At 42.6% G+C, this 27,738-nt stretch overlaps 1 protein-coding gene across 2 annotated transcripts; it reads right to left on the reverse strand.

The window, feature by feature from the left end:
• Window positions 1-10,980: 10,980 nt before the first annotated feature.
• Window positions 10,981-27,057, reverse strand: LOC111860311 (guanine nucleotide-binding protein subunit alpha-14-like). Of its 2 annotated transcripts, XM_023843892.2 has the most exons (8): window positions 26,472-27,057; window positions 25,966-26,131; window positions 20,252-20,436; window positions 19,409-19,563; window positions 17,569-17,697; window positions 14,964-15,093; window positions 14,487-14,640; window positions 10,981-13,013 (listed from the first exon to the last, which is right to left on the reverse strand). In XM_023843892.2, exons 2-8 carry the CDS (start codon window positions 26,114-26,116, stop codon window positions 12,805-12,807), a joined length of 1,113 nt encoding a protein of 370 aa, XP_023699660.1. In that variant the 5' UTR covers window positions 26,117-26,131; window positions 26,472-27,057; the 3' UTR covers window positions 10,981-12,804. The 2 variants fall into 2 exon arrangements, with proteins under 2 accessions (XP_023699660.1, XP_072555837.1); XM_072699736.1 differs by having other exon boundaries at window positions 25,966-27,056.
• Window positions 27,058-27,738: the final 681 nt, after the last annotated feature.

The raw sequence follows: 27,738 nt of genomic DNA on the forward strand, positions 1-27,738 counted from the left end.
GACATGACCTGTAATCTGTAATCTGACCTTTAATCTGTGCTAGTGGCCCGATTATATGGTACATTCCTTTTCAGTTTATTTAAGTGTCTCTCTTTATGGTGGTTCTGAAGATTGGTTCTGTCTCACTAACTGCCATTCAGAACCGCGGTTGGTTCTCGCCTTTTAGCTAATGCGTTAGGTCTGACAGCGAGGTCTATCACAGAATTTACTATCTGATAGCCTGTGAAGAATTTAACTAGTAAAATTTATCCAACACATTTCCTGGTAGTTTTAAATGGTCCAGTGCCAAGTCTGTTCAAACACTGTTGCTAGAAAATTATGTTGTATATGGCACAGTATTTAATGGTCTGCCTGCATGGCAATAATTTAGACATGAGCACAGTCACAGTGACACAGCGGGGAACTTTGCGGCTCATGTTAATTTTAATTGGGAACATTCTGCGTGAGATGCTGTTTATCATTAGTAAGGCAGTGGGAAGAAACATCTATTAAAAGAGCTCCGACTCCGGTGACAGAGAGCAGAAAACCTTGAACAAAACAGATCATCACTTATAGATATAATCAGATCTTTAGGACACAATTCAGCACTTGGAGAAAAGGGGATCTCACAACAAAAGACGCAAAACTTGGTCATTGGTCATTGCCAAGCAGTGTTTCCTCTGCTCTGGATTTAGAAGTGAAATCGCACTTGTTGCTTACAGTTGTGTTCTGTGAGGTTCTGCCTTTGGTTGTGAGATTATCATTGTATAAAGGTCCATCTCTTAGAACGAACATTTAAATGTCTAGTTTTCTATAAAGGGATGAAGTCAAAATTTGCTATTAAAAATGAACTACAACACAACATACTGTGGGTTCTGAAAGTAGCTACAGAAAAAGGTAGTCTTGCATGCCTGGAATTCCATTTTGCAGATAAATATTATTTAGGCCAATAGGAGCAAAAGTATGATACAAACAAACCATCTTATAGGAAAATGTGTTAATGGAAGAACTTTTTTTTTTTTTTTACAATAAGAAAAGTTTCCTTTGGACAGTTTCTGATCTTCCTATTTGGGCTGTATTGTCTGCACCCTGATACATATTTATAAATGAATGATGTCTTCATTTTGCCAGTATTTTTTCAATCATAGAAGCTTGCTTTCCTCTTTTTACTCTGTCTTCAGCATTATGCGTTTCCTGTGGGGTGGGAGTGTGTGTATTGCACGTTGGAGGGTGTGTATTTCTGTGCGTGTGAGAGATGGACAGCCTGTCTGTCATACAGCAGCTTCCCTCCAGTGCCTCTCGTCTTTCAGGGCCCTTAATGAAAACGGAAGGCCTGCTGTGGCTCACCCTTATCAGGCCGCGCCGCCTGACAGCGGCCTCCAGACAGCGACAGCCCGCTCTTCACTTCATCAGCTTGCGCCCGACTCCCGCTCCTCCTCTCAAGATGGTAGAAGGTGGCCAGTGATGCCCGACATCCTCCTCAAACACAGGAGTTGTCTTTGGGGTGGCGGACGGCTATGGCAACTGGAGCAGTTTAGGGTTGAAGCATGTAAGTGTGAGCATTCAGCTGCTGGTTTTCTTTGGGCTATAAAACCTCCATTGCTTGTCTGCCTTCTGCGACTTGTGATGTTCGATGGGATTCGGACCATCAGGCAGACACGTTTGGATTGTATGCTCTGTTAGCTAATCAACTCCACCATGACCCTGAGCAGTACGTGTGCCTGCCATTTTAACTTGCATGGAACAACTGTGCCCCAAAAGCAATGCGAATGATTTAATATGAAGTTATTAATATATGAAAAGTGGTTTGAATATAAAATTGGTAGATTCTTTGGCCTGAAATTCATTTAACATACTTTCCTGGAAAAGGCAGTACAATAGCAATAAACATTACTTCTCCGAATCACAAACCTAAATTAAAAAAAATGCTCTAACTCAATAATAGACATCATCTTTTCTCTTAGCTGTGCATCTCTCCAGTCTGTCCGCTATAAATAAACGCTCCCAAACTCTGCATATATTTAGCAAGAAATTAACCAGTAGCGTCACTATATTAGTAAAGCAAAGGTAGCCAGTACCTCGTACTTTTAGACCAATATTCTGAATGTTTATATCAGCCAAAACGCACCTTGCAATAACAAATGCACACGCAGTGTCTTTGTTTTTCATAATCGGTGGCATCCGTCGGTTTGACAGGGTAGCGAGGCCAGGCTGGTGTAATTGCCACAACCTGTCACTTTGATGCATGCCATCGTCATCTGAGCAGGATTGGGTGGCCAGCAGGGGACGCCTGGCTAGTCTGCCCCCCCCCCCCCCACTCCGAACAGCCCCTCGATGTATCTTTTGCTCTTAGCGAGCTCAGCATGAGCCGTGTCTCGGATGGCATGTGTTTTCCAAAGAGCATCGGACACACCTGCCTCAGCTTTATGTGAGGCCTCAGGAGAAGAGGCAGCCCCAATAACAGCATCTGCCGGCCATCAGCCCCGATAGCAGCTCCTGCCGCCTGCCAAACATCAGCACCTATAGCAGCTCCTGCCGCCTGCCAAACATCAGCACCTATAGCAGCTCCTGCCGCCTGCCAAACATCAGCACCTATAGCAGCTCCTGCCGCCTGCCAAACATCAGCACCTATAGCAGCTCCTGCCGCCTGCCAAACATCAGCACATATAGCAGCTCCTGCCGCCTGCCAAACATCAGCACCTATAGCAGCTCCTGCCGCCTGCCAAACATCAGCACATATAGCAGCTCCTGCCGTCTGCCAAACATCAGCACATATAGCAGCTCCTGCCGCCTGCCAAACATCAGCACATATAGCAGCTCCTGCCGTCTGCCAAACATCAGCACATATAGCAGCTCCTGCCGTCTGCCAAACATCAGCACCTATAGCAGCTCCTGCCGCCTGCCAAACATCAGCACCTATAGCAGCTCCTGCCGCCTGCCAAACATCAGCACCTATAGCAGCTCCTGCCGCCTGCCAAACATCAGCACCTATAGCAGCTCCTGCCGCCTGCCAAACATCAGCACCTATAGCAGCTCCTGCCGTCTGCCAAACATCAGCACATATAGCAGCTCCTGCCGCCTGCCAAACATCAGCACATATAGCAGCTCCTGCCGCCTGCCAAACATCAGCACATATAGCAGCTCCTGCCGCCTGCCAAACATCAGCACCTATAGCAGCTCCTGCCGTCTGCCAAACATCAGCACCTATAGCAGCTCCTGCCGCCTGCCAAACATCAGCACCTATAGCCGCTCCTGCCGCCTGCCGGCCATCAGCACCTATAGCAGCTCCTGCCGCCTGCCAAACATCAGCACCTATAGCAGCTCCTGCCGCCTGCCAAACATCAGCACCTATAGCAGCTCCTGCCGTCTGCCAAACATCAGCACATATAGCAGCTCCTGCCGCCTGCCAAACATCAGCACCTATAGCAGCTCCTGCCGCCTGCCGCCTGCCAAACATCAGCACATATAGCAGCTCCTGCCGCCTGCCAAACATCAGCACATATAGCAGCTCCTGCCGCCTGCCGCCTGCCAAACATCAGCACATATAGCAGCTCCTGCCGCCTGCCAAACATCAGCACATATAGCAGCTCCTGCCGCCTGCCGGCCATCAGCACCTATAGCAGCTCCTGCCGCCTGCCAAACATCAGCACCTATAGCAGCTCCTGCCGCCTGCCAAACATCAGCACCTATAGCAGCTCCTGCCGCCTGCCAAACATCAGCACATATAGCAGCTCCTGCCGTCTGCCAAACATCAGCACCTATAGCAGCTCCTGCCGCCTGCCAAACATCAGCACCTATAGCAGCTCCTGCCGTCTGCCAAACATCAGCACATATAGCAGCTCCTGCCGTCTGCCAAACATCAGCACCTATAGCAGCTCCTGCCGTCTGCCAAACATCAGCACATATAGCAGCTCCTGCCGTCTGCCAAACATCAGCACATATAGCAGCTCCTGCCGCCTGCCAAACATCAGCACATATAGCAGCTCCTGCCGTCTGCCAAACATCAGCACATATAGCAGCTCCTGCCGCCTGCCAAACATCAGCACATATAGCAGCTCCTGCCGCCTGCCAAACATCAGCACATATAGCAGCTCCTGCCGCCTGCCAAACATCAGCACCTATAGCAGCTCCTGCCGCCTGCCAAACATCAGCACATATAGCAGCTCCTGCCGTCTGCCAAACATCAGCACATATAGCAGCTCCTGCCGCCTGCCAAACATCAGCACATATAGCAGCTCCTGCCGCTTGCCGGCCATCAGGATTCCCTCTGATGCTGAAAATGTCAAAAAGCATAATTTGGATAAAGAAATCTCTAAAGAAGCTCTAACTCAACTCAGTGTTTGTGTATGCAACTTTGTCTGCCTTGTGATGGAATAAATAAAAATATCTTTCTCAGTATCACTTTGATATTCGACTTTATTGGCTGCACTGATGCACATACCAAGCTTGCCTGTTATCAATATAATATATTTCTAGTTTTGCATTAATTGGTTGGACAGCGTACTGTAATTTAAGTCAGTAATCAGCGTGCGTGAAAGTCACTTGCGATTATATCAAATATAATATCATTTAGAATTTTCTGAAATTTAAATCATGTAATACAATTGATTTCCTTTTTCTCTATCTTTTAAACCTAAAAATAAATAATGCATTTATCACAGAGTTAAAGTGAAATGCTTCATTAAAAAGCTTTTCTCTGTGTAACGTTGTTTATGATAAACACCTGCTATAGTGACTTAACAATAAAAATACCGTAGTACTGTAATCTGTATTATTCATTGGGGACCCTTCTCAGTCTCAGAGCACCAGGAAACAATTTTGAAAGAATGCAAATCAGCATGATCTTTGGAAGAGATTAAACTATAATAGAGCATCGCAGTCATGCTGCCCCTCCTACCCATAATTCCCATTCTCACATAGTCCATCTCAGCTTCCCGCTTCATTATCCCCTGCTGTAGCCAGCTCTAATAATGTATGACCAACCATCTGATCCCTTCCTGCTCTCACTAATGCAAAGGGAATGCAAAACAGCAGGACCAGAAATCGTTCTGCAGATGATCGCTGTTCGAGTAGCGAATTAGAAGAAAGGGAAGTAATTACAGCTGAGTTTCAACCAAAATATCCAACCGTCTAGTTCCGTCATCCAGATGAAGGTATTTGGTCACATGAAAATGGAACCTGAGGTGGAGCCCTTGGGGTGGGATGACCCTCTATGACTCACTGGGTACACTGGGTAGTGCTGTTGCCTTGCACTGGCAGTGTTGTGGTTTCGAATCCCCCCTCTGGTGTGTGTGCAGTGTTGGCATGTTGCTCCTGTGTCATGTAGGTTTTCTCCAGCTGCTTTGGTTATATAATGATGTGTTTGGCCTTATATTGCCCTTAACAGGTGTGTGTTTGTGTACCCTTGGACAGACTGGTGCCCTTGGGTGCAGGAGAGATCTTCAAAGGGGCTAGGACCAAACAGTCCCAGGCTAATCCAGCCTTGATTGATGGGGCATTCGGTGTGATTTGGCTAATGGTTTAATACACAAAACGTTTTGATTGCCAATGGCCAATATACCGTACATACACTGTTACTTTGGCAACTCCACACCAGACAAAAATCACACACAAACGGTCTATGGGACAATAGCATATAAACAACGAGGGGGGGGGTATGTCTAACCTCCCCCCCCCCGCCTGCCATCAGTGCCCCTGGGTGCACCTCAGCATTGTGCCTGGTGATACTCAGCATAATAAATGGTTATAAGATGGATGGATTGGCTCTTATTAAAATTCAGTGCAGAAAAACTGTTTATTAAGCTGTTTACAGCTTATCAATAATGAGCACGAAGAGAGGAATCTAACGCTGATGGCTAATTACCACAGGAAGAGTATCTTTGTATCGATTAGAAATGACTGACATATTTGGATCCTGTGCTGAGGAGGTCCTTTAGGCTTTAGAACTGTGAATAAGTGCTGACAACCTTATCGTGGAATTTCTGCCCATTTTCTTGTACAAAACCCTCCAGTTTTTGATGTTTGATGGCTTTCATGCTGCATCTGCCTTCTCTAAATCTCCCCAAAGATTCTCAATGGGATTTAAATCTGGGGACTGAAAAGGACGTTCCAGGATCTCGGCTGGGTTGGAGTTGTGTTTGGGATCTAGAGAGTCCACTCATCACTAAGGATCAGTTTCCCAACAGAAGGCATTGTGTTCCTCTTTAAAATGGTCTGGTGTTTCTGGGAATCCATGATGCCGGGTACCAATCAAGACTGCCAGTTCCTGCAACAGAAACCCATCCCCACAATATCAATGACCCACCTCCATGCTTGACTGTGTGGATGATATTCTTGTGGTCATGAGCCTGGTCTTTTTTATGTCTGACATAACGTTGGTCTCTGCATCCAAATAGTTACAGTTTAGTTTCCTCAGTCTATAGAGTTGTCTCCCAAAACTCTGCAGGACTATCCTGATTCCTCCTGGCATATTCTAGTTGACCTTTGATGTTCTTTGTGGTCAAGAGTGGAGTTTGGCCATGTGGCCCTTGTTTGTTTAGTGTTGTTCTTTTCGCCACTGACACACGTGTGCCAGCCTTCATCAGGTCATCCTGATGCTTGTTTCGCAGTAACACAGGGATGGGCCTGATTAAGTTGCTAAGGGTTCTTGATGAAGTTTTGAGCTTCCTCAGGCTTAAGCTTTAAACTTCCTTATGGTGCTTCTAATGGTGTCTTTAGGGATGTTACATTTTCAGGAAATCTTCTTACACCCCTTGCCCTCCAGGTGCAATGAAGTGATTTCTTCTCTCAGCATTTGCGGAAGCTCCTTAGTCTTAAGCACGACTGCAGTTCACCTTCACCACGGTGATGGGTGGGGTTTTCAAACCTGAAGCACATTAAGGATAATTACAGCATCCCCAGAAGGTTAGTTATGTTTGAACGCCACTTCAGGCCATGAAAACTAGCAGAAGGTTTTAACAACAGCAATATTATATATGGAGAGGTTGAATAATCGTGACAAAACAAGAGCAGCTGGATCCCATTTTGCTTTATACAGTATCAGCACTACAATACTTACAATTTACACTTATTGACATTGAACAGATAGAAACGGTTTTATTTGAAATTACTTGTGAAATAACCACAATCTACATTGTAAGTCATATGCAAATGAAGAAATAATAACAATTTGACTATGTGGTGTACCCAGCTACGGGAAGCTTTAGCAGACAATTGATAAACTGGAAATGAGTCATTGCTTGGCAGAAATTGAATTCTTTTATCAATAAAGGTCATGAATTGGTGTAAATGTATTTCCTCTTTCATTAAAGCTGATTGGCTTACAATTGACGAGCTGCACTGCCTGTATTCCAGTGTCTGTTTAATGCATTAACCCCACAAGTCTTCCCTGGGGAAGCCATTGTCCAAAATGCAGACTCCTTAATACATCTTATCTTTCATGGAATAATAACTAAAAAATATATATTACCAAAATACCTGGTTTTAAAATCCTTAGTTCTAACAGTTGACTGCTTACCTGGTAAGCCTTTCTGTATCAGTCAAAACACCTTTGCTTATATTTTATTTAGATATATTTTCATATGTTGTTTACCTCTAAGATCCATTTCAGCAGAACAGAATTTCATTTTCTATCAAAACATGTGTGCATGAGGGTGGGAACGTATGCTTGTGTATGTGTGCGCCTGTTTGTCTATACGCATGTGAAATAACATCTCAGGCTCTATTCCCCCCCGCCACACTCCCTGCCGGTGGATGGGCCCCCCGGCTGCCGATGCGTTGGTGGTTCTCGATGTCCGGGGCCGGATGCTCTGGTGTGTGCTGGCTCACTCTCGGCGGCTGCCTGGCGGGGCCTGGCCCTCCCGGCTCTGTCGGGCCTCGGCTGGGGGGTGGGGGGGCCCTTGGATCTCTGGGCCCGGGTTCCGGTCTGCCCTGGTGTGGCCGGCCGCCGACGGAGCCTGCAGGCTCGCCGCCACGGCTCCCTGGGGCTCCTGCGTTGTGGCTGCCGGATGGCCCCCCTCCGGAGCGCTCCTCTGCCCTTTTCTGGGTGGGGGCTGCAGTTGTCCCTGCGGTGGTCCTCCTGGGGTTCCTGTGCCCTGGGGGGCCTCTGGATGTCTGGGGCCCGGGTCTCATCCATGTCAGCTTCATGTCCTGGGCGGGTGAGGCTGTGGCTCCCCACACACACTACTAGACATTTACATGGAGAGAAACCTTATGAACACCAGCGCACTGACACACACAGGTGTGCGGACAGATGCTCACGGACACACACTGTCTTGATCGGCTGTTGCTTCTGGGCATGTGTTGTAATGCTGGGTGTGTGTGCTGTTCAATAACATTTAACGTTTGATTTTCGATGTGATTCGTACAGATGTTGGTTGTTGTTTTCTCTCTTCAGCAGACAGTGAAGCAGATTTTTTTTTTCTCTCTCTCTCCCTTCTCTTGAGGAAGTAAATAAATAAATAAATAGATGAATAAATAAATATTTAAATTGAAATAAAGCAGTCCTCCGCAGAGGGGGGTGGTGGAGGGAATATTTTAAAAATAAATAAATAAAAAATAAAATACATATACTACAGATTATGCATTTTTTTCTATCAAACATTTCTTAGTAAACATGACTAGGGTTTACTTAAACTTTAAAAAAAAAAAAAAAAAAAACAACCAAAACTTTTCATCCGAAGTCAAACTCTGCCTTTTAAGTACCTTCTGAAGAGGACGGCTTCTGTGTGCCTGATGCTCGGATGAAGCCAGTCCCATCGTGCTGGCACCAAGGACAAAAATGGATGAGATTTCGATTTCAGACCTTTCAGACTAGGAATTATCAGAGCATCTGATGTAGTGGGTCGTGGAAACCTTGACGGGCCACTTCGTTTGATGGGATCTCGCAGACGCAGCATTGTATCCCGGTACCACTGGAGGATGTCAGACCCATCTCTGTACAGCATCATCGGAGATGAGCAGGTCAGGTCTAGTGTGGCGAGCTGACAGCTCAGCTGGAAGGTGCTCGCGTTTAATTGGTGAAGTATGATGAAAAAGCAACTTCATCATCTTCATCAAAACTGTTTCTGTATCTGTGCCATACTGAATTGTATAGCATCATATTCTTTTGCATCGTAGCACGTTGAATCGCATTGCGTTGAATCAAATTATGTGTTATTGCGCTGCATTACGATAGGGGTGAATCATATACCATTAGTAGTTGCTATATATGTATCTTTAATATACAGATCATTGGCAGTGCTTAGAGATGTGTATCACATCGGCCTCAGTGCTGGAGATGCTAATGATGAAGGAGAGAGTTTGAGATACCCCCTGCACTATGGTTACCTGCAAGGAAACATGTGCAGTCATCATTGCTTTACACAAAAAGCACTTCACAGGCAAGGATATTGCTGCTAGTAAGATTGCACCTATCATTTATTGGATCATCAAGAACTCCATGAAGAGATGTACAGTTGTTGTGAAGAAGGCTTCAGGGCGCCTAAGAAAGTCCAGCGAGCGCCAGGACCGTCTCCTAAAGTTGATTCAGCTCCATGATCGGGGCACCACCAGTGCAGAACTTGCTCAGGAATGGCAGCAGGCAGGTGTGAGTGCATCTGCACGCACAGTGAGGCGAAGACTTTTGGAGGATGGCCTGGTGTTAAGAAGGGCAACAAAGAAGCCACTTCTCTCCAAGAAAAACATTCAGGAACAGACTGATATTCTGCAAAAGGTACAGGGATTGGACTGCTGAGGACTGGGGTAAAGTCATTTTCTCTGAGGAATCCCCTTTCCGATTGTTTGGAGCATCCGGAAAAAAGATTGTCCGGAAAAGAAAAGGTGAGCGCTACCATCAGTCCTGTGTCGTGCCAGTAAAGCATCCTGAGACCATTCATGTGTGGGGCTGCTTCTCAGCCAAGGGAGTGGGCTCACTCACAATTTTGCTGAAGAACCTAAGAACACAGCCATGAAATAAGAATAGTACCAAAACATCCTCTGAGAGCAACTTCTCCCAACCATCCAAGAACAGACTGGTGATGAACAATGCCTTTTCCTGCATGATGGAGCACTCTGCCATAAGGCAAAAGTGATTACCAGGTGGCTCGGGGAACAGAACATCGACATTTTGGTTCCATGGCCAGGACACTCCCTAGACCTTAATCCCATTGAGAACTTGTGGTCATTCCTCAAGAGGTGGGTGGACAAACAAAAACCCACAAATTCTGACAAACTCCAAGCATTGATTATGCAAGAATGGGCTCAGTGAGGATTTGGCCCAGAAGTTGATTGATAGCATGTCAGGGGGAATTGCAGAGGTCTTGAAAAAGAAGGGCCAACACTGCAAATATTGACTCTTTGCATAAGCTTAATGTAATTCTTAACAAAAGCTTTTGACACTTATGAAATGCTTGCAATTATACTTCAGTATATCATATAAACATCTAGCAAAAACATTTACAAACCCTGAAGCAGCAAACTTTGTGAAAACCAATATTTGTGTCGGTCTCAAAACTTTTGACTACGGCTGTAGTCTGACAGTTGGTCTGATGCCAGGAACTGTTTCTTCCAGATGGTAATATACTGTTGAAAATACAGAACAGTTTGCAGTTGCTGAGGCAACTTACTTTTTGCCCAAACATCAGTGTGGAGAAACTTCATTTTCATATAATTAATGGACATATAATCCTTCATCCATCCATCCATCCATCCATCTACCCATTAGTCCTATGCAGGGTCATAGGAGTCCGGAGCCTTATGATCTTAAAATCTTATTTTTTTTACCAGAGTAACGGACAGGAGATGATGTGACTCAGACAGGAGAGGAGCTCCTTACTGGCTGCAGGAACGCATTGCATAAAACGTATTTATGATGCGTTACTGGGATATTTGCATAACAGAAAAGAGGTTCTGTTTCAGCTTGCTTATCTAAAGTCAAACGTCTCCAGTGATGACTTCAGAAACACCAGCTACGAATAACAGTAGCTGGGGAAAATTGCATAAAAGTAACAATTTGCACGGATATCATTTATAGCAGTTTATTTATAGCATTTTAATGGATGACTGTGGTTAAATATTCTGAAAGGTTTAGCCAGAAAAAAAACAACCAGTTATGAATTATAATTGGATAAATGAAGAAATAGCACACAGCTTGAAAACATAGATCCAATATTGTAGATCAATGCAGTACATACATCATAAAGGCACGGCTTACTTCACAACCTTCAGGAACGCTCTGAAAGTCTAAAACTCTGGAACTGAGTGATAAGATGTGTATCACAAGTCGTTTTATATCATGCTCCCCCTCAGGCTCAAACTCTGAATTCTTAATATCTGTCCAGAAGCTTTAATTCTTATCCAGGAAAAGAAAAGCTTGACAGACCTCTTGTTAAACTGCATACATTCAGTGTCTGAGCTTGGGAAAAATGTTACTCATCCTGTTTGCTTGAAAGACCTGTCTTCTTGGATTTCACCAACAAAACTCCAAACTGCACATTCTCAGGGTATCTGAGGTGTTCTTCCAAAATTATCAATCTAGTATTGTTCTGCTGTATGAAAGTCATAGCTTTCAGTATTATGCATATACACTACTGTGAGAGAGACGAACATACTTTCCTACAGGACTCACAGACCACGCAGAAAAGCAGGGGGCTGAAACGGCATTGATGGTAATAAATACTACGATGTGTATGACTGCTGTATGACAAACGTACAATAAAAATCATTTTAAAAGACGCTGATTACCTTCAGTTTCAGGATACAGATCAATTAAAGCAGTTCACTCCATGATTGAGGTATCAGACAATACACTTAAAATTTTAATACCACAATTGTCTTCTTGACATCATCCCCATCACAAGAAATCTTCGGGATCACAAAAATTCCTTCCACTTCCCATTGTCAAATATGCAAAACATATTACCCATGCAGAATGTACTAATACAATATTCACGTGAAAATGTCAAAGAAAGCTGTAAATACGTGTTCCACATACCCAGGGTTTAATCACTGAGTAGTAAAAGAATAGCGATAGCAGCTCAACTCAATGATGTTGCAGGAAATGGTTCTGCGAAGATCAGGCCAGCACTGAGCCAGAGTTTGTGAGACACGCTGTGTTTAACACGACACATGAACCGTCTAAATGGGCTCACAGTGCTATCCATGATGTAATAGTGTTTACTGGTATGATTTTCACGTCATCAAAACCTTGAACCAGCTTATTTTATTTAGCTCTTTGAACTCTACTTCACTAGTGTCGTTCAGCTTCCATGTCATTGCTGGTGATTTTGGTAGCTTGGCCTAAAAAATAAAAACTGGTGGAATATGACAAAATGGACACCATCCAAACAAGTGGATGACAGAGCAGAGCAGTCAATTGCAGTTCCCCATCTGACACTTCGGTCCTTGCAAAGAGCTGAGTTGTAAGTGGTGTAGTTCATGTTTTAATTTACAATGATTTTCTCATCAATTCGGTATTATAAGGATGATGGACAGGCTTGAAGTTTTCATCTATGCAGCTCGCAAAGGTCACAATCTACATAAAGTGCTCTTCCTTGGCACTTCTCACATGGCAGCAGACAATGGAGAGATAGAGGTTCTCTCTAAGGCCTCTCCTGCGTGTAATGAGTCGAGGCCCGACTCTGGACAGTCAGCTTCAGAGCTGGGGCTCTCGTGGTCGCTCATACGGGGGAGGTCCTCCTCAGGTAGGAAACAGAAACTGATCACCCAGTGCCTCTGGGGTCCCGGTCCGTGACTCAGTCAGACCCCTCAAGCATGCTGGATCGTGCTGGTGCCGCTGATCTTCTGGAAACCTGGAGCCTTTTCCCCAGGCGAACGACAGCATGGGCCTCAGAGGAGATAGTATTCCTCCAAGGATTTGATGAGTACCGTGTCCTTGATGTCGCTGAACACCTTGCGGATGTTCTGCGTGTCCGTGGCGCAGGTGAAGTGCGGGTACACCGTCTTGTTCTTCTCGTCCTTGTTCTCCCTGTTCACTGCCTGCTGGATATACATCCTCTCTATGAAATTCATGGCTGCCAGGGGGTCCTGTCTCTGTCCTGGAGAAGGAAGGAAGAAACGGCAATAAAATATGTGAGATAAGAAACTGCGGGGGGACTGATAGCGAGCATGAATGAAACTGAAGAGTCTTATTAAAACTGAATGGAGGAGTGTGAAAGAAGGCCAAGTCCAACTTTTTTTTAATACAGCTAGATGTACAGCCTACTCTCCAAACTCAGAATTAAATTTAATGAAATTATTAATGGAGATTATATAAAGGTGTCTGTAAAACCTTGCTTAAGGCCGTGTCTTCAGTCATTTATAAACACATTCATCGTGCATTATAATATGCATTCATTAAGCATAAAAACATGGCTATAAATATTTATCAAAAGGCAGAATGCTTTATGAAGCTCTCATCTATACCGCACTATAGATACCTTTATAATGTATTATAATGGTCAGCATAAGCATAGCATTAAGGATGCTTTGTACTGCATTATGAAGGTATCTATAGTGCATTATAGATAAGAGCTTCATAAGGCAGTTATAATGCATAATAAACATGGTTATAATGTGTTATGCTTTTTCATGAATATTTATAGCCATGTTCATAATGCTTTATGATAGCATTGTAATGCATTATGAATGTGATTAGAAATTATTTAAAACATGGCCTTAAGTAAAAAGTGTTTCCAAAAGAATAATAAAAGAGCTACAGAATATGTGACATATGAAACTGCGGGGGAACTGATAGCGAGCATGAATGAAGCTGGAGAGTCTTATTAAAACTAAACAGAGGAGTTTGCAAAAATGCCAAGTCAACCTTTTTTTATACAGCTAGATGTACAGCCTACTCGCCAAACTCAAAATTAAATTACATGGGATTATTAATGGAGATTATATAAAGAAGTCTTTAACTTATTCCACCTGCAGCACAGTCAAATGGAGGGCAACAGCCCTTCTCCCCTGAGAATCTGGTGTTGTGCAGAGCTGGGTACATCTGGTTGCCATGGGCAACAGAGGAAGGCACCTTAAGTGGAGCTGATGGGTACCAGAGTCTGATTTGTTCACAGTATGGGTACTAGAGTCTGATTGGTGAATCAGCTGCCATTCACAGTAAGATCATCTGTCTGCATTCTGTACTTGCACCCTGTCACTATCTCCAGATACAAATATGGAAGTTACCCTTGCAAAGTAACACAGTAACCCATATATCATTGATGCTCATATTAGCCTGAAAAGGTAATACACACAATGGGAAACATTAACACTTTCCACCACTATAGAGCTTGTAATAGTACCTAGAATTTTACTATTTGTAAAAAAAGAAAAAAAACTCCAGAGAAAGCCCATTGTGTTGGATCTTTAAAGATGCTTCAGTGCTTCAGTACAATCTGGATGCTCTGACCTTTCAGTGGGATGAGCTGTACTTGAATTAATCTGTTTCCTCTCACGTTCTCTCTGTGTCAGAGGGTTTCTACTGGCCCATTAATTGAATCCAGGAGATGAATGTATTGGCATCTGGCTACCTGTGAAGCTGGGAAAGTACGTGTGCAGATCAGACGTGCGGATCTTGTCGGCGAGGATGTCCTTCTTGTTGAGGAAGAGGATGACGGAGGCACGGAGGAACCAGGGTGAGTGTATGGTGGTGTAGAAGAGGGCCATGCTCTCCTCCATGCGGTTCTGAAAGGTGGTGGGGGGTGGGGGGTGGGGGGGGTCAGTTAAGGTTAATGAGCAAGAAGGAGATAGAACAGTGGTGGGGAGAGATAAACGGCTTATTCATCCTGACACGGGGGGGCTCAGAATGACAAGCAGATGGAAAACTAGTGTAGAGAGACCATATAGCAAAACAATGTAATATCGTGAAAATGCACTATATACATTTGAATTGAACTGAATTCAACTGAACTGAACTGAATTCAACTGAAGTGAAGTGAAGAGAAAAAGAGGTAAGGTTCCAGAGGGGCCCTACTGGAAGGGACATAGGAACAGAAACAGATCCTCACATCCGTATCCTTCTCCTCCAGAACTTGGTCATATTCGCTGAGGGAGGCCAGGAAGATGAGAGAGGTCACATTTTCAAAACAGTGGATCCACTTCCTGCGCTCCGATTTCTGCCCTCCCACATCCACTATCCTGCAGAGGGAGGAAGTCATTCGGGGGGGGGGGGGGGGATTATCAGCAGGCAGTGGAGAGCAGGCACCCTGCTACAAAATCCTCTACAGTTCATCAAACAGTGCAGATTTTTTTATTGCTTTATATTACAATATAACATGATAACTTGTAACCACCGTACATCAATACTGCTTTAGATATATCTTGGGTATTTGCAAAACAGTGCCATCTACTGGCTAGATGAATGTACAAGTCCAGCAGTTGTGGCGGTCAATTGACGTTTTTTGTAAATGACCAAGAAAATGCGGACTTGGGTACTGCAGTCTGATACAGGCATAGGCAACCTATAGCTTTTTTTTTTTTTTTTACATTATTTGACCATATTCTATACCCTCTATATTGTATGTCCTATGCAGGGTTGCGGAGCCTGAAGGCTACAGGTGCAAAGCAGGGAATAACCCAGGACGGGGTGCCAACCAATCACAGGCCACACATCCCATTCACACCCAGGAAGTGTGGTAACTCTAATTCACCTCAGCATGTTTGAACATCAATTCATATAATATTAAAGCTGGAATTAAAGTGAAGCATTTTAACTCCAAATATCTGCAGCGTAGTTGGAGCTGACCACTATAAAACAGCCATTAATATGTGCACCAGTGCGCTGATGAGTTAGATCAGGGGTCACCGACATGGTGCCCGCGGGCACCAGGACGCCCCCAAGGACCACAGGAGTCGCCCGCGGACCTGTTCTAAAAATAGCACAACTCACCAGTGAGCAGCGTCTAAAATGTAATTATATCCTGTTGCTATTCTTCTTTAATCACATTTGCATTTATATAGTATCATTAATCATTAATAATAATATATAACTAAAGGTAAACTGAGCAAATTTGTTATTTAAGAAGAGTGTATCAAACTGGCAGCCCTTCCTATGGCTCAGTACCCGTGAAGTAGCTCTCAGTTTCAAAAAGGTTGGTGACCCCTGAGTTAGATCAACAGTTAAATTTATTTTGTGTGCAAGTTTTTAAATTTTACTTTCTGTACTATTCTCATTTCGGAACAATAACAGTAATTCCCATTAAAATCTATGTAATTCAATATGAACATGGCTTATATGCTGTACTCTTTTTTTTTTTTTTTTTCTTCTAAATAATCTAATTATTTTATAAATCAGTTCATCCCTTTTTTTGGTTGTTGGAATCACACCAGGTTTTCTTTGTATTAGATTAAAATGTTTTCTGGTGGCCCCGTTATTATTTGCTTAAATGAACCAAAATAGCATTAAGCAGTTAAATTTAGCAGCAGAATTGAGGATAGCACCCTCCCCCCTCCGGCTAATTAATTCGGCCGAGCTCCTCGCCACGGACAGACTGGTCAGAAACGTGCCGCTCGCTGTGAACCTCACCTGCCTGCAGCTGACCTTCTCATGCTCGGCGCTCCGTGTATAAATATATAATCGCCTTTACGGCAGAAAAACACCCCGAGGTATCATTAAAGTCCAAATCCGATAACGATTCAGTAATGGGCTCTGCAAAACCCGGTGCCACAGCGGGGCACCTGTCGCGGCACGGGGCACGCCGACCTGGCAGGTGTACGCTGGGCAAACCCTTTATCGGTAGCAGGATGGTGACGGTCTTGTCTTGATGAAGCAGCTGCTCTTCTTGCTTAATTAACTGACAGTGTCTGCGGTACTTTCGGCTCTCTGACACAGCCTGACAGGACTGTCCCTCCTACCCGCGGCGTGACGGCTCTCTTCTCTCCTGCTGTCAGGCACCAAACCTGCTTTTCCCAAACTGTGTCTTCGCAAATTGTAAAGTACAAGTGCCTTATGCTACGTTAAGTACCTAGAGGGTCTGACGCTCACTCTACTGTTCCTTTGATACACTGCAGAACTATTACCTTTTGGTTAAAATAATAGAAATAAATTGCTACTTCAAGGTGGTACAGCAAACACGATGGGATATCTTTAACTGCATATAGACTAAATATACGTACATGTGTACATATAGACTCACCCTTCACTACACGAAGTAATGCTTATAGCGTTATCGTAGTTTTAACGTTTAGCTTTATCCAGCCTCTTGAACTTCCAGTTGAAACGATTGTAAGTGCTAATCGCATCAAGTGTCATATCGTGTGGCCACTTTAGGCCCCTATCCTGTAAATAAATACATTAACATCTACCTGAGAGGCATAATTAGTTCCCCGAGTGCAACAGCACAGACACTCGTGTCAATTTAACAACATAATGTAATATAATATATTCAGTCTGAGAGTACTGTGACGTCCCTTTGTGTGTTGAAAGAGCAGCAGCATAATATCTCTGGTTATGATTTGTATACCGCTCAGCTATGCCACACATATTAAAATAAAATACAGAGTACTTCAGGTGCTACTCTTACACTTAGTATGGATGAATACGTGTGAATTCGTGTTATTGCTGAGCTATTCGAGTCATCGCTACGCCGTCGAGAGTGAGGATCCCCGATTTACCTGAGGGAAATCTTGTCCACGGTGAACGAATAATCGTTAATGCCGGTCGTCGGCACTCGGACCCGCAGCACATCCTGATCGGTAGGGATGTATTCGTGAGCTGCCATTCGTCCTAAATTAGCCATAAAGCTATCAAGAGAAGAAATACTTATTAGATTCTACGTTTACATTATACATTACTCACATCATTCACAGAATCTCACACTCAAACATTTTATTGGTACCAGCATTATAAAATCGAGAATTATTACACATACCTACACACATCCAAAAAAAAATTATATTAGTATAAAAATGGTTCTTGGACTATTTTAAATACGTTATTTACAAATGGATTAAATGGATAGTGATTTCAGCATTACTAATTAATCAAAAGGATAAGCACATTTTTATTCTTGTTCAGCTGAAGCACACCTGGTTGATCTTGAGACTCCTCCAACAATGACCATTATCTATGCCTGTTTATTAGGCTTGCTCGCCATCTTGTGGTCTGAGTCAGTATAGCATAAGATGGACATGTACAATACATCTATTCATTTTCGACTGGCCTAGGGGACGCGCATATATATATATATATAGCATAATTCGTTCAGAAAACCTGCTCGTAACCCAAAGCACTCGTACATCAAAGAGAATTTTCCCATTAGAAATAATGGAAACTCAGATGACTCACTCCCCAGGCCAAAAACATTCATACAAAAATGATTAATACAAAATATAAAGTAAAATAAAACAAATTAACCTGCATTTTACCTTTGAAAAGAATCGTGGATGGTGTGAGGGAGACGAGAGAAAGGAGGAGGGTTATTTTGTAGGACGACTTTCATTATAACGGAATCACTGCTATCTGTTGGCTCACTGGAATCTTTTTCTTTTTGTGCGACTTTAACAAGGAACCTATCCAATGACAGCCGCTTTTGCCTTCTTTTCGATTTCATGGAAATGTGGACATTGCATTGTTGTTAAACAGATTCATTGCTCGCACTGCTACACCCTTATTCGGGTGGTGCTTTTCTACTGAATTTTAACTATACCAGTGAGGCACGCCGACTGAGACTGAGCAAGGGAGATGGTTACCCACAATCCCGCAGCGAGAGAGAGAGACGAACCATTAGCTCAGTGATTACGTGACACTAGGCAGACAAAGCGTATACATAATACTCGTATTGCAAGACCTCGCTTGTTTATAGAGTTAAAATTTATTTAAAAATTTTGTTTGTCTTTCAAAACACTCGCAAACCAAGTTGACTGCACGTATGTGTATATATGTGTGTGTGTGTGTGTATATATATATATATATATATATATATATATATATATATATATATATATTCATTTCTCAAACAAATGCCTATTCATTGATCTTAAATAAAGCTGCGGTTGTTCACAGCTCTAGGCTTCCATTTGGTGTTTGTTCTGTCTTGTTGGTTGTTCTATCTAAGCTTCCTTCCTGTTGGTGTTTGTTCTGTCCTGTTGGTGTTTGTTCTGTCCTGTTGGTGTTTCTCCTATCTTGTTGGTTGTTCTATCTAAGCTTCCACTTGGTGTTTTCCAGTACATTACATATTTCTGGTTTTACTGCCTGACTGCCATAGTAACACCTTCACATCTTGTGATTCATGTGTTTTTTTTTACAAGTGAAGATTCACCTGCATGTCCAACATGTAACACTCCTCTAACTATTAAGGAGCAACGTAACAAGTCTGATTCATGCAGTTCCTTCAGTTTTCAAGGCTTATTTTCTGTTGCTGTCACAAGCTGACTGCCACACATTCCTTGTTGTTTATAGAATAACGTGCTTCGTATTGCCCTCCAGATCAGGTGGCAGAGCCCCGTTACTTACTACTCAGTAGAGTCTAGTAGTTGGTACTCGCGGCGCCGGCTGTAGCAAAGTTTGAGGCCGGAATCAGCCCAGAGGCGCTGGATGGCGTCGACGTGGCGCCGATCCAGCTTGGTGAGCTGCAGGGTGTCTGCCTCCTGCAGCCGCTGAGCTAACACCTGGAAGCCCAAATAGGCAGAAGTCTGGGTATTTGTTTGGAGAAATCGCGGTTGCATTTGAAGTACTCGGATATACTCAAACCGCTGTATTTGTCACATGCCTTGCATTTACTCTGTTGGGTATTTTGAGTCTTGCATTTATTCTCGGTCTGTATTATGTCCTAATTGTTAGTCTATTGTTATGGTATCTCCAACAGCAGCAAGCTATACCAGCAAACATTTTCACTGGTCTTGGTCATGTGGTAATATAGATTTTGATTCTGAATAATATAACTTTATCTACCTCATCAACAGAACAAGTGTCACCCACTTAGCAAAGCATTTCCTCTTTCCATAAGTCTTAGGCAGAAAAAATACACTTTCTTTAGACTGGATATCGCTTGGCTGGATTATTTTATCACATCAAGCAATAGGTACAGAAAGTCAAGGTGCCTCTAATGAAATGTAAATATAATCTAATCAATGACTGTGATGGGCATCTCTGAATTTCCCATAGTATACAACTGTGTATGTGACCAGCAACGGCCGCTATCCCACCTAAGGTTTTCCCTGCTCACTGCCTTGTGCCTCCTGAGACAGCCTCAAGGCTCAACATGACCCTGTACTGATACATGGATGGATGGATAGATGAAACAATAACTACAGCCACAGATGTGTGTGTGCAGTCATGAGGTCTGCAAATTCACACCTGGTTGTCAGGGTTGTCGTAGGGGATTTTGAGTGTGGTCATTGCATTGGTCATGGCCTTAACAGCAGTGAAAATGTTCTGGAAGACCAGCTTCGTGAAGGCCCGGCGATCTTCCTCGGAGTAGCCGCTCCCATGGATGATTCGCATCTGTTTGATGAAGGTGGTCTTTCCGCTCTCTCCTGTGCCTAGAAAGGCATCATGGGAAGGGAAAGGAAGTCAAGAGCAGAAATGCGGGGGGATACATGGGCAGACAGGAAGGAGAGCTCGACTGTTCACTGAAACAGGCGTATGAGCAAAAGTCAACACCGGGAGCTGTAGGGTTTTTCCCAACTTCACATTTTAATTACAACAAATTCACAGCACTGACCTCTGTGCTGAGCTTGTTACCAGCAAGGCTGCCTTTCAGCATCCAAAATTTTTTACGGATAAACATCCAGGTACTCATTGTCCTAGGCAGTGACAGTGTGGACTGACAGTCTCACTATAACATGCTGTAAAACCGGATAACAGTAACTGGCGCGGTCTGTTCGTCTCGGCCATGCGTTCCCCATTCCTCTGCGAGCACCTCCTGTTTGCTGTGCTTCAGTCCGCTTCACCAACTGTGCAAACCCAAGCATCTGGCAGCATCGATTCCTCATTATTTCCCACAGTCATAAAGATAAACTGCAGTGTTTTCATTCACACGCCTTACTTCCCTGAATGATGTGTCGTTTATGCTGCGCTCTCGTGTTACATTCAGAGGTCTCCATTCCTCAATTGGGAGATCTTTTTCTTTACGCTCACTGTCTGTGAACCTCAGCGACTATTTTTGCTGAGAGCAGCTAATGATTTAACAATGATTTCACACACAGACCGCCATTTTTTTGTCTTTTTTTTTTTAAATAAAAAACATTCTTCAACCTGTCTGATGCAGACTAGCATTTATTTAACGTTTTAATTGTTTAGGTTTATATCTGAAAACAAATGGCTGGCGAGCGAATGACATAACGTATATTTTTGTGCCCAAGTCCATTATTTTTTAATCCTTTAATACATAGCATGCCTGACATTATTATATGAGACCTCTTTAATAAGGAAATATTTTCAATGCATTCAAACAATACAGCTTTGCCTTTTTTTATTCCAAAGTCCAAAAATGCCAGGGTGTGCAGCTGTTCGAACAAATGAAAACTAATTAAATTGATATTTCAGTAATTTTGAAAATGTAATTAATTAGTTAGGCATAATTCAATGCTTGAAACCTTTGAACTTATACAAAGTTGCGAAACACTTTGGCTCTAAAACCATTGAGAACTGAAAAACATTTGTCTGTGAAGCAGGTCCACTACAGGAACGTTAGAGCCTTTCAGGACTTTTATTGTGAAATTCCGCGGTATTCAAAGGAAAAAGGTTTTTTTTAATCTAAATGTCGCTTTTGACTAAATGTTACATCGTAAAGACGACACCAAGTGTTCTTCATGGTGCAGTGAAAAAGTCAGTAGATCTAAGTCAAATATTGACAAAAATTACCATTTTCAACACGTGGATGGCCTGGCAGTTTCCACGTCAGGTGGTACAATCCATGAAAATACTGTAATACAATAAAAGTCTTTGTTTTTATAATTGTATATATAAACTAAAGGTGTCCAAGCAGATGTCTTTTTTTAAATTTTTTAAATGAGCTTAAAAAGTCAAGTGGCACATCCGCAGTTAATATTACTGCTGATCATAAATGCAAAAGACATTTAACGACGATATTTGATGCCCTGTAGACACTTAAGTAATTACTTTATGAAGGTTTTCAATGGAAAAAAATTATTGCAAAATATTTTTTGGTTGCACCACTGGGCATATTTCTTCTTGTAAGCATTTTTTTCGTCTTTCACCCTGGCGCAGTTAAAACACGTTGCCACTTTGAGTCATTTGGCAGGGGGTGGAGGCAGTTTGCAAGGCTACTGCCTTTTTCAGAGCGGGGGTGTTACGCAAATGTGTTGCTATCCTGCTGCGAGAAGAAACTTGCATCAAATCCTCCTCATTAAATGACGTGCCCAGACCTGTGGGTCACTGATGACACCAACCCTCCATACATACCCAAGACAAAAGTATTGCATTTATGTTGAAACAATTAGGGTGTGTGTCTTAGTTCATTTTAATAGCACACATTACTCCTGGATACCTTGAAGAGATGCTATAGAATGAGTAAAAAAACACATATTGTACAGTACCATGATGTCAGGTGACAGATTTATATAGCAGTGAACTGAAGAGTAAGCAGTGTAAATACCCGGTAAGCTTAGGTAAACTCAAACTCTTAGCTCTCATTGTAGGTAAAGCCCCCCCCCCCCTTTTTTTTTTTTCCATATACCTTCAGTCAGAGGAAATGGAGGTGGATACACTGGTCTCTCTAGTATAAGTGAAACTGCAAACCAGAACCTTTCACACCCTGGACAACTGTCACTGCTCCCAACCCCTGCCTCTGTACTCAAAGGGTGTGTCCAGAAAAACAACAAACACAGCAGGAACATTTTATGCTTGAATATTATACTATCAGTGCAATTCCTGTCACTAAATCCCTAGTCAATGACAGTACCTGACATTAGCTGCGTTGTTTCTATGAATTGGGTGCGGCGTCAACAGAGAGCCGAATTCACATGAGTGAGACTTAAGCCACAACTCTGCAGCCCTGTAATTAATGCTTACACTGCAGTTCCTTATAAAGTACATTATTGTTTTATGGCAAGTCTATTCTAAGGGCAGACCCAGACTAAGGTAATTTAAAACAATGAAATGTAAAATATCATTAATAAATTGCAGGTGTCACTTCCTGCTCCCATGTCTGCCCGACCTTATGGGATCCTCCCTCTAATGGCCCCGATGAGCCACACTTTATGCATTAAGTACCTGTTTGTCTCGTCATGGCCAGTCCGGTCATTGACGTCATTCCTCCCATTACCTGTGCCCTGCCTTTTGCTAGCCTTCCTGTTTTGACCCCTTCTGGTCCCGTTTTGTTTCACTGCTCCTGTCTGTTAACCCCCCAGTAAAAGCCCCCCCTTTTTATTTGCATTACGCCGTCCCCCGAGTCGCTCATTTCCGTAGCAGTACAGTAGGTCAGTAACAGAGTATTTTTCCCCAGTTCAAACAATTTGTGTATGAAGTTTCAGATTTATTATTGTTTTAAAATTTCATCAAGTGGTTTAATTCATATCAGGTGACTTCGCGTGTCTTGAAATGTGCCCATAAATAAAATGTATATTATTATTTATTATTAGATTCACACTTATTAAACTGCAGTCATTTTAAGTTATCCTATTAAGTTATGAATTACCATTAAACTAATGTATGGGCAAGCAGAATCACTTTGTGAGTCTGACGATTGATTATTGAGACCAAAGGCCCCCGGGAGGCACAGCGATAAAAGTTGTTGGAGGACCACCAGGGGGTCTTTTTTGAAGCCCCTATATAACACAAGCCCCTGGGCTGCAGCCCAAGTGAACCCGTGCATTAAAGATCCCTGACTGAGACATCACATAGTTCCGGAGCAACATACACATAATCCTTAAATCAAAATTCACCTTGTTCTGCATTCAGTTCCTGTGCAGTTTGTGTACTTTTGGTGTCATGCCCTAACTCATAGCTGCACTATTTTCTGTTATCTGTCATATCACTGTAATCCATCTTCGTGATCAGCTGATAACAAATTGCACTTAGCAGGTTAAATGTAGGCTGTGTTAACCTAACTGAACCCAAAAATTTTGTCCAAAAGTTTTGGACATGAATGCTTAAAAACAGCACTTCCCCATACCGAAGTATTCCGTGTATTGACGTTTTTTTTTAATTTTTCATATTTTAAAATCTGATAAAGAACAACCCTGATGCTTTTTACAGGCTATTTATTTCCTGCTGTGGTCTTATTTCTCATATTTCTATTTATTTTCAATTTGTCTTCTTTGTGTTCTGTGTACCCATGGTATGTATAAGTGAAAAACAAAAATATTATATACATGTATATATGTGTGTGTGTGTGTGTGTGTATGTGTTTGTATGCATATGTATGTGTGTGTGTGTGTGTGTGTGTGTATCAGGCTATTCTTTTTCCTTGGAAAGGCTTCAACCCTTTATGAGTTCTGACCTGTGTGGCTCCATGGACCATATTCTCCACTTTGCGGAGGAGGAAACCTACAGAAGTCATCTTGAAAGCAATTTTGAATTTGTTTAGCAGTGTATGTAGGGACATTGTGAGGCAGTAGTGTCTGCACCATAGGGTGCTGCACTCGCTGTAGGGATATATGTGTTGACTTTTATGACGACCATGCAGAGCGACCGTCAAACCTAATGACTCGGACAAGGTGGCTGTCCAGACCAAATGAGCCTGAAGTTTGAAGGCATCCTTTGCCTTTGTCCACACGCAAACCCTTCCAGAGGTAGTAAAACGGTCAGACTACTTTTCCTATTGCTCAGGGGCCCAGGATTTGTGCCCCTTACACAAGCCTGTGTATCTCTGCGCTTTGGTCTCGGATGTGATTTCCAGCTGTCTGTCTATCTCTATCAACAAGCTTTGACTTGCATCAGTTCCTCATCTATCTATCTATCTATCTATCTATCTATCTATCTATCTATCTATCTATCTATCTATGTCTCCTGAATTTACCTGTCTTTGCCATATGTTGTAATGACTTTTTTCAGACTGTTCTCCTTAACACATCACTTATTTTTGCAGTTTTTCTCACCAGTGCACCAGGATTTTGCGCACTTAGCATTTATATTCTACAGGTGCTTCATGTCGCTTGGAAAACTCACGTTAAACTGCTTAAGGTCAGACCTCATTTCTGAATGATACATACAGTACTGCTATTTGGTTGTCAGCTTAATATGACTCATCATCGTATGTAACTGCGATTTAGTTAGTTCAAAATTAAAGGCCTTTTTCATGTGGTGTTTCAATTATTTTGTCCACCCCCTGTATATAGGGTATAGAACTTTATATGACATTAAAACGAGTCTTTTCAAGCAGCAGCAGTATTTGTTACAAACTTAGAAAGGACTATTCTAAATGCCCTACAGCACATTCCACAGTGACAGACCAGCCACTGATAAGAAAAACACCAGTGCTACCAGATTATGTCGCTATAGCCTATATATTATATACATTTACGTTTATCAAACACAGCCTAATCTGTTGATGGGAACTAAGTTAAATATTTGTGATTGATTTCAATGAACTCTATAGGTATAGAATAGGGTGCGGTTTCAATCCCATTGTGTCACGTGAAAGAAAAATTCGGGCACTGGATGAATTATAGAACTTGTCTAAAATCACTACTTTTTTCATATTTTTACGTAATATGTTAACGTCAATTTATAGATTTAATCACTAATAATTGCTGCATTTTGCTCACACTTGGGGTTGTTTATCAATATCATCTATAACATGCAAGGGAAATTGTATTTGATATTTTTGATAAATACGGATATTAGAATATTCTGCAATGTGGGAAAGTGCAGTAGGATCAACTGAGCCAGACTAATAGTGATTTAATAACGAGGAAAACGTAACAGCTAATCGCTTAGCAGTCTAAAGCTTTTAGCCACCTTGGAAAAACTGAGAAATCTTTATTTAAACTCAGCACCTTTTGGAGAGTAATATTGTATCGGTCTGTTAACCACTCACAAAACATGTTTACTTTATGGTGAATAGTAGGTAAATAGTAACTTTCCGACATAAGGCGGACACTCACCGAGAAGGAGAATTTTGATTTCCTTGCGCTCCTTCTTCTTATGCTGCCTGAGGATCTTCTTGATCTCCCTGTCCACCGCAATGCTCTTCCTCTCCTCCTCGGACAGGCAGCATGTGCAGGTCCGGTGGCACCACCGCCAGCAGCACGCCATGGCCGACAATCACTTCTGCCCGAAAATCCGACAATTCCTTCTGCTACGTTAGCATGTTTCTACCACCTTCACTCTTCAGGCTCCGTGTACATTTATTCGCTGCTCATTAAAGAAGTAATATTATGTAGCCTAGCTTTAAAAAGTACAACGACGTTTTTTGGTCTGTATTCGACGTTGAAAATATATGATACGTTTCTCGAAGTATGATTCTGTAGCCTAAATTCGAATTCGGTACGAATTTAAAGTCGAATTATTTCAGATGTAGCCCTAAAACATACAAAAAGTGGCCGGTGCAGTTTGACACTGTCCATGGTACAGTAAGAAAGAAAAAGAAAATAAGGACTACTGTATTCACCGTCAAGCTCCCCCCTCTTTAACTTGTTCCATGGCCGTAGTCCTTTTTCCTGATCCTTCCCAAATCGTCAAAGTTTCCCTGAACTGTTGTTCCAGTATTAAGAAATGAAGCCTGTTTATCCAGAATAAACGAGCTGATAGCAGGACCGCAAGATGTTCAATGTCACTATTGCATTCCGTTTTTAAACTTTCTTCGACTGACACACCCCTGAAGTTACTGAGTCAATAGATTAAAATGAAGCAAGACTCGTATGCTCCGCGATAATTACACCAAGAAAGAAGTTAAGACAGACGACACGCTTAAAAGTTGTCCTCGGTTGAATTGGGCTCTAAGCTCACTGGCGCTTCGCTTCTGCTGGAGATGATCAGATAATCAGATCTTTCCGCACACCGCGCCCGTATATAAGATGGTGTCATAAGGCGATCTGTTGTATGCTTCTGATCGCCAGCGTTATGTTCCTGGAGAATAAGTCCTGCTTTGTGTTAACATAAATGGATACCGGATTGCGATCAAACACAAAATCACGTCAAAGCTTTACGTTCCAATAGGTTAAATAACACATATACATACACTTGGTATCAGGAATACAAATATCTTTGTTTCCCTTCCTTTCGCAATGTAGCTCTGTACAGGCGTAACCGGTTGGGCGAGATTTTCAATGCGTTGTGGACAGGTGGAAAGGGCTGAGATTGTGTGAGATTGCCCAAAGTCCATAAGGTGTCCATAATGGGGATTTTGTGACACTAAAACCCACTGAATTGCACTCCGGTAAGGGGAGACACCAATATGTTGAATTGAGCAAAAGCTGTGGGAATATTATGGAAAAGTGTATTCTCAAGTTACCGGTTGTTGGAAATCTGCTGCATATTTTGATAACCGTAGGGTGCGGCTTAACGCACACAAAAGGCGATGTCTGTAAGGCTTGGCTCATTGTACACCATGGCCTGTGATGACTTATTCATCCACAGTAGTCATTAGCAAAAAGTGGAGGTAAGCATCAACACATGGTACAAAAGAACTGAAGGAAAAAAAAAAACTTATTTTTTTGTGTAATATTGCACATATGTTACAGTACATGTTAAGTAGTGCCATGGATACCTTTAGAATGGCAATAAATACAGACTGAAATATTAATGTACATTTTAAATGAACTACTGTAGCTTCATAGCCATACTTGATAGAAGAGTGTTCTGTAGTACAAAAATGGTAACGCAAAATCTGTCAGACTTGGGTATTAATGACTGAGCACATACATGCATGTGGGTGG

The sequence above is a fragment of the Paramormyrops kingsleyae genome, chromosome 15, assembly GCF_048594095.1.
Source record: "Paramormyrops kingsleyae isolate MSU_618 chromosome 15, PKINGS_0.4, whole genome shotgun sequence".
Lineage (NCBI taxonomy): Eukaryota > Metazoa > Chordata > Actinopteri > Osteoglossiformes > Mormyridae > Paramormyrops > Paramormyrops kingsleyae.